This window comes from Vanessa atalanta, chromosome 27, assembly GCF_905147765.1.
Source record: "Vanessa atalanta chromosome 27, ilVanAtal1.2, whole genome shotgun sequence".
NCBI lineage: Eukaryota > Metazoa > Arthropoda > Insecta > Lepidoptera > Nymphalidae > Vanessa > Vanessa atalanta.
Genome location: NC_061897.1, coordinates 4,569,106 through 4,579,721, shown reverse-complemented (window position 1 = coordinate 4,579,721; position 10,616 = coordinate 4,569,106). Strand labels below are relative to the sequence as shown.

The 10,616-nt window shown below is 36.2% G+C and overlaps 3 protein-coding genes across 3 annotated transcripts; 2 read left to right on the top strand and 1 right to left on the bottom strand.

Annotated features, from left to right (window-relative positions):
- The first annotated feature begins 1,460 nt into the window (after nucleotides 1-1,460).
- Nucleotides 1,461-3,080, top strand: LOC125074362 (chorion class B protein M2410-like). Its single transcript, XM_047685667.1, has 2 exons — nucleotides 1,461-1,529; nucleotides 2,530-3,080. Exons 1-2 carry the CDS (start codon nucleotides 1,482-1,484, stop codon nucleotides 2,983-2,985), a joined length of 504 nt encoding a protein of 167 aa, XP_047541623.1. The 5' UTR covers nucleotides 1,461-1,481; the 3' UTR covers nucleotides 2,986-3,080.
- A 781-nt stretch (nucleotides 3,081-3,861) lies between these two features.
- On the bottom strand, nucleotides 3,862-4,803 carry LOC125074361 (chorion class B protein PC10-like). Its single transcript, XM_047685666.1, has 2 exons — nucleotides 4,663-4,803; nucleotides 3,862-4,486 (listed from the first exon to the last, which is right to left on the bottom strand). Exons 1-2 carry the CDS (start codon nucleotides 4,708-4,710, stop codon nucleotides 3,902-3,904), a joined length of 633 nt encoding a protein of 210 aa, XP_047541622.1. The 5' UTR covers nucleotides 4,711-4,803; the 3' UTR covers nucleotides 3,862-3,901.
- A 2,321-nt stretch (nucleotides 4,804-7,124) lies between these two features.
- LOC125074365 (chorion class CA protein ERA.1-like) lies at nucleotides 7,125-7,903 on the top strand. The gene is made up of 2 exons (XM_047685669.1): nucleotides 7,125-7,206; nucleotides 7,492-7,903. Exons 1-2 carry the CDS (start codon nucleotides 7,156-7,158, stop codon nucleotides 7,831-7,833), a joined length of 393 nt encoding a protein of 130 aa, XP_047541625.1. The 5' UTR covers nucleotides 7,125-7,155; the 3' UTR covers nucleotides 7,834-7,903.
- Nucleotides 7,904-10,616: the final 2,713 nt, after the last annotated feature.

The window sequence follows — 10,616 nt, the reverse complement described above, 5'->3', positions numbered from 1 at the left end:
CCGTATAATGTATTAATATACAATATTATTATTTGCCACTTACTCGATGAGATATCCCAGGTTCAGCACAGATTCCGATATCTCAAACATCCCCATTTTTATATCTTTAACTTTTGTGTTTAACATATTAACATAGATACCGTTATCAATATATCTAATCGTTAAAAATGATGAACTTGTATAAACTTTCATCATAAATTTCACCCTCCTGGGTGATGAATTTACAAAAAATTAACATCTGTTTTAAACTCATTGACACAAGTACATTAAAAGATTGTCATATTTCCTTTTAAACGGATGATGCATTGCCAAACTGCAATGCCACAAGAAACTATTTAAAAAATTCTCTCTTAGTGCTCAACTTTATATGTATCTCATGTGCAAAATTTCATCCCGGGTTTAGGCAGAGTGAAGTAGTTCCTAAGATGAACGATGTTTCTAACGGCACGGATGCCAATTACCATCGAGTGCACGTAAGTTAAAAAAAAAAGTTACTAAAGTGTTTTGATTTGTCAATGATGACTGGTGACATTAAATGTAGTCTTATTTTAAAGTTATTTATTTAATAACAGCTTGGTATTAAAATATATACATATTTCATCACCGGCTTAGGCAGAGTTATGTATGGCTTACAGTCATTTTAAAATTATACTAATGAGACATAAGTAACTGCGCTTCGCAAGCCCGTCTGGGGAGTTGTCTCCGACTAATGTTATATTCTACCGCCAAGCAGCAAAGCTTGGTCTTGTCGTGTTCCGGTTTGAAGGGTAAGCCAGTACAATTACACCACAAGGGACATAACATCTTAGCTCCCAAGATTACTGGGGCTTTTGGTGTAAGGAATGGTTAATATTTCTACAGTTATTTGTCTATGGGCGATGTTGACCACTTACGATTAGGTCAATTTGTCTACCTACTTCATATAAAGAGCGTCACTTTGATCTCTATTAAAAAGCGATTGATGTCATTTAAAATTAGAATATTCAAAAATTAATATTTGTAATACAAAAAATCAATCAAATCAAACCAAGTAAACTTCACAATGAAGCGTTTTTAAAAAGTTGATATTTAAACACTACCACCGTTTCGGAAAGCAACTTCCAGCGAGAAGAAACGGCAAGAAACTAGCATAGTTGCTCTTTTCAAATAACCAGATTTACAATGCTGTTTTTTACAATAATTACTGTCCTGTGATGGAACCCGAGCCTAAATCCATGCGTTTTTTTTCTAAAAAGTATTTAATCAAATAACTTAAAGATAAATATTAATTAATAATAATAAATTAAAATCAATTAATCTTAAAGATACGCCATGCATATCGATGAAATTGTACCTGAGTTGTTATAACATCGAATTGCATTGAAAATTATACATTTATCATTTACGTAATATACTTTATCGCTTTAAGTTTAACTATAAAATCGTTAACTGTTCAAAGATATATCAATCTCGTATGTGGCTTCGATACACACACAATCAAAATGCACAATCAAATATTATTTTTCTGCGCATCGGTCATACTTTTCCAGGTGAGATATAAACGTATTATTGCTATAATCTGTATTGTGTTATTTTTGTATTTTATGTAGGTGGACTGGCATGAGCCACCTGGCCGTTATTGGTCAATATCGCCCATATAAATTTACAGTGTAAGAAAATCACCCAATTCACCAATGCGTCACCAACATTGGAAACCAAGATGTCTCGTAGTTGCACTAGGTTATTCAATCTTCAAACCAAAGCACAACAATTATATGTATTAGTGCTTGTTGTTTGAACATTTGATGAGTGAGAGAGTATGTACAGGTACATACTAAAACATTTAAAAATAAAAGATGCGTGTACTTATGGCGCGTGATAAGTTCTACGTCTTCGGCGTAATCAAAATAGTTGCAAGCAAATAATAAATTACAATTAATAATTTTCTTATTATTAATAATAAAATTATTATTATTATTGTGATAAATGTAATTTCATCTATTTTCACCAATGCTAATAGTACTTACACAAATTTAAATAAATACTGTAAAATAAGATAATGTGCGACCGGCCGGACCGTAAGTTTAGGGGCCCCTGTTCAAACACTACTTAGGGGCCCACTTAAGACATATCTGAACGTAGACTTGAATTAATTAATTGAATGGGTTTGATTAATCGCAGGACTCGCAGGGCTGCAAATCATACGATCTGTTTAATTTAATAAATTTATGGATTCTTACGCACTATCGTCTATTTTTGACTTTGACTTGACTTAGCTGAAGACTGGGCTGAAGACTGGGCTGAAGACTGGGCTGAAGACTGGGCTGAAGCCCAAAAAACCATATGCTAAATCCGGCTCTGGGTGTAAAATTGAATTTTGAGAAATTTGTCACTTAATAGGTAGTTTAGTGAGCAACTTCATAACGTAGTTTACACTAATGTTGGCTAACAATAAAAAAATCGCAATAGAAGATTAAGCAAGTAATTGAATTTTTATATTATGAACAAATATATATTATTGACACTAATTACCAATTAATTTGTCCCCAGGTTACAACAAGTCAGTATATAGGTCACGGTATATATGGCAACAACTATGCCAATGCTGTTGCTGCTGAAATGAATTATGCCAATAACATGGCATACGGTCCTCTAGCGTCTGAAGTCATACCTGAAGTGGGACGATCATTTAATGGTGGTGGTTTAAAAGTAACCAGCTATTCTCCAATCTCTCCAACTGGCGTTACAGTTGAATCTGATAACCTGATGATGGAAGGCCCGTTAGCTGTGAGCGGTCGATTGCCATTCTCAGGAGTTGTGGCTTTAGAGGGACCTCTGCCAGCCGCTGGACACGGTGCAGTTGCTTACGCTTGTGGTGATGGAAATGTTGGAATCGTGAGTGAAACTATTGAAAATGGATATGGGCCAGGTTATGCCAATGGCTTTGGCGTCGCGAATGGCCTACCTGGCTACAACGGTGTTGGCAATGTCATAAACAGACTATAAACCTATTTCTAAATGTATGTTCTAGTATTAGTTATTTATATTTATTGTACAATTTGTTAATTCGTTTTAAAAAATAATAAAATTATTAAATAGTACTGTTTTGTAATTATTATGTTATATAATAAATACTATAAATTATTTATAATAATAAAAAATATGATTTTCAAGAATAGTCTATACGACTAAACAACACATCATTATTTGACGACCTCCGTGGTCGAGTAGTGTGTACACGGGCTTTCATGGAAACGCCACTTCGAGGTTCCGGTCGATGTAAAAAAAGTCATTAGTTTTCTACGTTGTCTTGGGTCTGGGTGTTTGTGGTACCGTCGTTGCTTCTGATTTTTCATAACACAAGTGCAACTTACATTAGGATCAGAGTAATGTATGTGATGTTGTCCAATATTTAAATTTATTTATTTAAATTATCTTGGTCGCAATCAAAAATATTTCTGGGGTGATTGCTTCAAAACAGGGCATTGTTAACTTTGTCAATTATAAATACAAATTTGATGTTAAAATAAAGCAAATTACCAAGTAAAACATTATATAGGTGATAAAATGTGATGTTAGTATTTGTCTTCTTAAATTCTTGGAAAAGTGTGGCTATTGAGTTTGATGTCTAGATAGAATCCGTACACCGATCCAAACCGGTTGGTTAAATTTGCATTGTAGTTGATCGAATACTGTATTGTAACGATACAAGTACTATATCAGCCTAGTCAACAAACCTAGTACAAAGCCCACGTAAATTCTTAACTCTTAATTTATATTGTAATGAAAATGAAGTTACATAATCACTTGAGTCTAAAGCAACGAGACATATTCCAAAATTAATAAAAAAAAAATAAGGGATGCAACAATAAAAGATACAAAAACAGTTTAAGTTTGTATTAAAGCAATAAATTTATAAATATCAGTAATAGAGACCATTATAACCATAAGGACCTACGAGACCGTCGTAGCCGTAGGGTCCGTAGAGACCATCGTAACCGTAGGCTCCAGCGAGACCGTTGTAACCGAAGGGTCCGGCAAAACCATCACAGCCTAATCTGGGACCATAGAATCCATCGTAGGCCAACCCTGGTCCTGCTATTCCATCAAAACCGAAGGGAGCAACGAAAGCGTTGACGCCAGGAGTGAAGTCCTCAGTCACGATGGCAACTTCACCATTTCCGCAGGTATAAGTAACAGCACCAGCACCAGCGGTTGGCAGAGCGCCTTCTAAGGCCACAGCTCCTAAGAACGGAATAGCGCCAGCAACAGCCAGAGCACCTTCGTAAGCGTTCTCGGACACCATGGAAACGCCAGTAGGGGCGATGGGGGAAGCGCTAGTGACGACGAGACCACCTCCGTTGGAAGCGGCGAGGGCTGCTGGACCGAGACCTGCACCGCAGGGAGCAACGAAAGCGGCTTCAGCGAAGGGACCGATGCCGTATGCCCCGTAGGGTGCACCAATACCAAAGTCATTGTAAGCTCCGATGCACTGGGCGCTGATAGACTGAAAAAAAATAATTTAGTAATTATTGATCTAAGACACAAAGTACGTGACTTGGCTTTAATTCATAGGGATAGCTTTAAAATTTTCCAAGCCCAATTCTATCGAAATCATAAATTTAAATGTTGATATGAAGCACGTTATATCGACGGAGGAATGAAGTATTTGTTGAACCATACCTGGACGAGCGCCAGCGCGCAGACGACGAGGACGGCTTTGCAGGACATGTTGGCAGATCCAAGGAACTGTTCGAATGATGTTTGAGCGGCAATTTGAAACTTTTATACCAATAAAGTTATCTGTTACTCAATGTTCTAGCCATATTTTCATTGAATTTTGCCGTTATTAAATATAAATAAAATTAGACATGTATTTATAATTGTATATAAATATAGGTACATAATTAAACAAGTAAGTTGATATCGTCTGTACGTTGTAAGGGCGGAGCAATTGCAAAATATTTGTCTACATATGATTTTTTAGAAACCTAATTACATCTTATTATTAATCTTTCTTTGAGTTAAAATATTAAGATAAATATATGATATGACATGACATAACATTATAATTATCTCACGGACTTTGTTGATGAGATTCAGATATTAAAGAAAAAAAATGTAATGGAGTGTGGCTCCAGTACTGCAAGAAATGTTGATCATTCCTCATATCACCAATGCGTTACCAATCTTGGGAATTAAGGATGTCATGACCCTCGTGCCTGTAGTTACAAATGGCTCACTTACTCGGTGCACAGTGTTCTGTTCACCAAGTAAAATAATTTATATAATGGCGATCTGAATAGAATTGATCACATGGATATACAGTTTTCACTTGAGCCTTCCGCCACATTATATCAACTTTTAATATGACGTATTAAGTCGAAGTTAGTTTCATTTTTTAAAATCGAAATCGTGTTTGTGAATCGCAATTAATGTCAAATAATACAGTTCTCATTGAAAATTAGTTCGTATTACTTACAATCCCACAAAGTGACGCTAGTATATCTTTAATTCGAGTTTCTGAATACCAAATATAGTTTTCATTAAAAATTCCACATGTGGAATCGAAATGTGAGTCAAAGTCAAAAATCTCTATTCAATATAGAAGTGTTTACACTTGCTTATTGATAGTCAAAAATCTACCACCGGTTCGGAATTTAGCACCTCGGACCTGAGAAGAACCGGCGAAAGAAACTCAGCGGGTTTTTTTTTACCATTTTGCATGTACAATAATACAAACCGCAACAGAACCGCAACAGAACTAAGTATTCCTGTTTGGCAGAAAAATATTGATTTATATTGTAGGATTGCGGGTTTGATCTTATCTTTTTGCTCTGAATTTAATATTCAGTATGTAACCAACGCGCTTTGAAGCAGCTTCGTGGAATATGCTTCAAACTTTCTCCTCAAAGGGAGAGCAGTGGGAAATTTACAGGCTGCTAATGTATGTAATAATAAAATGTAACCAAAAAGTTGTAGGAAAATATATGTTTAAAATTAAACAAATGTTAGATATTATGTATATTTTAAGATATATTTCAGTAATATGTATATATTTTGTTATATTGCAACAATAAAATTGTATTGATAACAACACGTAATCATTTGTCATAGGTCGCTATAAGGCCTATGCAATTTTCATTATAAACCGATAAATGTATAAAAAGGTTTTAATTAAAAAAAAAAAGTTGTCGCTATGCTTGAATTTAGGTCGGAAATAATTATTCCATTGACTATATAATGCAATATTACATATCAGCTCTTAGTAACAATAAAATTACGTGCACAATCTTGGTTTCTGTTTCGTCGTATAAACAATGAATTAACACATTTTCTAAGTATAGACTGTTCGTACCATTACCTCGACAATTCTAAGTTTGTTTACAAATAGGAGTTGCTTTTTTTTAAATATTCTTTAATAAATTTAAAGAATTATTTATTTATTTCGTTTTATCCCGTCTTAAGCTCAACAAGCACGCCTCAATCTCGCGGCTCCCGGGATTTTACCCTGGAGTAAGACGAATTTGGCCTGAAAAGGACCCTTGCGAAAAGGGTAGGCTACTATCAATATGCTAGTTAAAAATAATATATTAAATTTTATACAACATTTTCCCCTGACCGATTGCGGCCACGTGAGCAAATCTCAAGGAGACTGGCTAGCTGCCCAGGATAAATTATGATACACAAGTGTACTTTCTATTTCTTTAGTCTCATAACCCGATGGGGCGGCAAATCCGACTCGACGGAAAAGATTTCAGGTGGAGAACCAACGGTTTTTCTTGCTAAATTAAATTTACCGAAATCTATTGTAAATCTATACTAAGATTACACCTTAATATTATTAATGAACCCTCTTTGTCTGTCTGCTCTTAAACTACTGAACCAAATTTATAGGTTTTTTACGCCGAACACCCGACGACAACCCCAAGAGTGCAAGTAAAACCACGGGCGACAACCAGTCTTTGATAGTTTTACAAGAAGTTACTTTAAGGTATATTTTTTTTAATTCCTTTTATAGGGTTATGTAACATGATATACGTTTACTATTTTATAAATTTAATGTAACTTCTTCCAGTTAATCATAACTTACAAAATATTTATTGTTTTGGTATATAAAAACAGGGCGAATGGTTCAAAATGCATTCAGTTAGGACAGAACACAGAACTGCAAGCATGTCGTCATTGGCTTTCTTGATCCTGTGCGTCCAAGCTTGCTTGGTCAAGGTAAAATGGAAAATGATTGGAGAAACTACTGAGTTTCTCGCCGGTTCTTCTCGGTAGAATAAAATTTCCGAACTAGTGGTATACATTTAAATCAATACCGTACCACGATGATTCAAAAGTTCTTTTATGGTTTTATTTTAATAAATAATATTTTGGTTTTGATTTTGAACTAAACTCATCTTTATTTCATGGTTATTTCTGAAAATAATTTACTTTATACAGTTAAATGTTAGAATTTTTTATTACTAAATTAATATTAATTTTTTTTTTTTATATTTTTTTCAGAACACATTCTGCCAGTACATCGGCGCTGCTAGATACGACGGTCTACTTCCAGGCGCCATTGCTCCCTTAGGCGTTGGCTGTGCTGGTCCAGCGTATGGTCTGGGCGCAGAATTAATCGCACCCGGCATCACTGCTTACCCCGCATTTGCTGCGTACGGCGGTGATGGTGTGGGTGACGTCGCTGTCGCTGGTGAAATGCCAGTCGCTGGTACTACACTCGTCGCCGGACAGGTGCCAATCCTAGGTGCTGTGCGCTTCGCTGGTGAGCTACCAGCCGCTGGTACTGTCACCATTACTGGCAACTGCGGCTGTGGATGTGGAGCACCGGCATATTATTATTAAAAACAAAATTTTGTATAATGAAGTTATAGAATAAATGTTACATGTGTTTCATACTGTTATTTACCTTATATTTTATAGTTTTATTAATATACTAGTTGTGTCCGCGGATTCATCCGCAGTTATTACAGATTGTAACTGTAATATTGTTATTATTTTAATTTCATACAAACTACCATCTACTGTTTTAACCCCAATAGGGGATTGATTCTAAAGATATTATTAGTACACCTCGAAACCATCTATAGAGCATGGATTTTAGATTTCAAGTCTCTTACTTCAAAAACATAGGACTTTCATACAAACTTTCTAGCCCCCTTTTACCCCCTTAGAGGTGAAGTTTCGTATAATATGTTCTTAGTGGATGTCTGCACTTTATAAGGAACCTTTTTTTTATGGCATTGGTTTGCGGACGAGCATATGGGCCACCTGATGGTAAGTGGTCACCACCGCCCATAGACAAAGGCGCTGTAAGAAATATTAACCATTCCTTACATCACCTATGCGCCACCAACCTTGGGAACTAAGATGTTATGTCCCTTGTGCCTGTGTTTACACTGGCTCAATCACCCTTCTAACCGGAACACAACAATACAGTGTACTGTTATTTGGCAGTAGTATATCTGATGAGTGGGTGGTACCTACCCAGACGGGCTTGCACAAAGCCCTACCACCAAGTGCAAAGCCCTACCACCAAGTAAAATTTCAAGTTTTGTTGGTATTATAGCTTCAACGCACGCCTATTACATAAAAAAAGTAGCCTACAGAGTATTAAATAATGGACGATCAAATTATTATTTAAAATCGTTATAATAATAAGACAATTCTACGTTCGATTGCATTTTATTCTGTGGTAAGGTGTGCTCGATGAAATTAGTCTATTAGATGCCAATTAACACCACCCTTAACCGAGTATAAATGGTTCGTGTCTGAAAATACAGATAAGGTGAATTCTACTAATTATTTTTGCCTTTTGGTCTAAGAGTCATCCATCAAATGTGGATATTAATCTGCTGTGTTAAGTCTAGTTATAGACAGGGGATTATAGATATGCCCATAGAGGTCTTATGCAAACATTCAGACCTGCGACGTACATATTACTACATACATTTAACACATTATTCCACATTCAACTCTTAATCGTTTTTGTTTGAAACTGGAATACGGTTTCGTAACATGGAATTCTCAACATAGAACAACACACTCAGACATAAATTCGAATACAAAAATATATATTATACAGTGTTAAGGGTTAAGTTTTTGTGGCTAACCGTCCAAATTATAATAGAAACCCATGTACATGCACCCATTCCTTATATCCCGGAATAAAACAATACTAAGTACCTATTGCTGCTTAGCGGTAGAATATCTGACGACGGGCTTCCACAAAGCCTTACTATCTAGTAGACTAGTAGACTGAATGTAGTTGAATTGTATAGCTTGTATGTCTGCTAGGTACCCTATTTACTATTATTCTACAACCCTGCTAACTCTATGATGATAATTTGAGTAGTAAGCTGAAGTGGCTGTTAGCCGGCCATATTTGTCGTAGAACCAATAACCGTTGGGGAAAACGTGTTCTAGAGTGGAGACCGAGTCTCGGCAAGCGTAGTGTAGGACGTCCTCAGGCACGATGTATTGACGATTTGCGCAAGACGGCTGGCAGGAGCTGGATGCGAGTTGCCGAAGACAGATCGCAGTGGCGTGCAATTGGAGAGGCCTATGTCCAGCAGTGAACGAGTATGGGCTACTGATGATGATGAAGATGATGATAAAAGACGTGAAAACAACTAAGCACTTGGAAGCAAGGTCCATACTTTATAGTCGTTAGTTGTAGTGCATTGTTTTTAAATAAATTTCGTATAAGTATTTCAAACTTTTCCTTCTCCTATGCAACACATATGATCCATGCTTATTGTTTAACTATTGGGTTCGTTGTTTGGACAGGGAACCTGTTCAGCTTCCTACGCATGTGCTCGGTATTTGCCTGAATAAAGGATATGGCCCAGAGGTTAGAACGCGTGCATCTTAACCGATGATTGCGGGTTCAAACCCAGCCAAGCACCACTGAATTCCATGTGCTTAATTTGTGTTTATAATTCATCTCTTGCTCGGCGGTGAAGGAAATCATCGTCAGGAAACCTGCACGTGTCTAATTTCATCGAAATTCTGCCACATGTGAATCCACCAACCCACATTGGAGCAGCGTGGTCGGAATATGCTCCAAACCTTCTCCTCAAAGGGAGAGGAGGTCTTAGCCCAGCAGTGGGAAATTTACAGGCTGTAAAGGAAAGTATTTAAAAGTCATTTGATAGTAAATAATTTTATGCAAGGTCAGTATAAAACTGAGTCACGTCTCACAAACAGTTATGCAACATTGAAGTAGTTCTTTCGGTGTCGTTCAAGAATACGTGACAAAATAATCGCTAACCCAGCATTCGATGATATTGTTTTTGAACTGCTTCAATGCGTCGTAATGAATCTTGTGGTATAAAAATCAAATGCCCAAGAGGTCCTGGATTTTTTTAAAAGGTCTGGTGTGTCTCGCTGTGTTTTCTGGGTTTTGACACCCTGCACTCTAGATTAAGACAGGACATATTCCAGTTTTCTTCTGAATGAATTGTAGTAAAAATTAAAAATATTTTGTGGATTTCATTGCTTTCCTTATGACAAAACTGAACATTTTCTAATCTTTTTTATAATAACATAATAATGCTCCTTAAAAATTTAAATGCTACTTTTTCAAAAGTACACTTATTAGGACTGTTTTGAATTCGTTCGGTCTA

What these genes read in the sequence shown, in the direction of transcription:
- LOC125074361 (XM_047685666.1), bottom strand. Translation starts at nt 4,710, where the DNA reads ATGTCCTGCAAAGCCGTCCTCGTCGTCTGCGCGCTGGCGCTCGTCCAG. An exon ending in GCGCGCTGGCGCTCGTCCAG is followed by an intron (nt 4,487 to 4,662) that starts GTATGGTTCAAC and finishes ATTTTTTTTCAG; the next exon opens with TCTATCAGCGCCCAGTGCAT.
- LOC125074362 (XM_047685667.1), top strand. Translation starts at nt 1,482, where the DNA reads ATGCACAATCAAATATTATTTTTCTGCGCATCGGTCATACTTTTCCAG. An exon ending in CATCGGTCATACTTTTCCAG is followed by an intron (nt 1,530 to 2,529) that starts GTGAGATATAAA and finishes ATTTGTCCCCAG; the next exon opens with GTTACAACAAGTCAGTATAT.
- LOC125074365 (XM_047685669.1), top strand. Translation starts at nt 7,156, where the DNA reads ATGTCGTCATTGGCTTTCTTGATCCTGTGCGTCCAAGCTTGCTTGGTC. An exon ending in TCCAAGCTTGCTTGGTCAAG is followed by an intron (nt 7,207 to 7,491) that starts GTAAAATGGAAA and finishes TATTTTTTTCAG; the next exon opens with AACACATTCTGCCAGTACAT.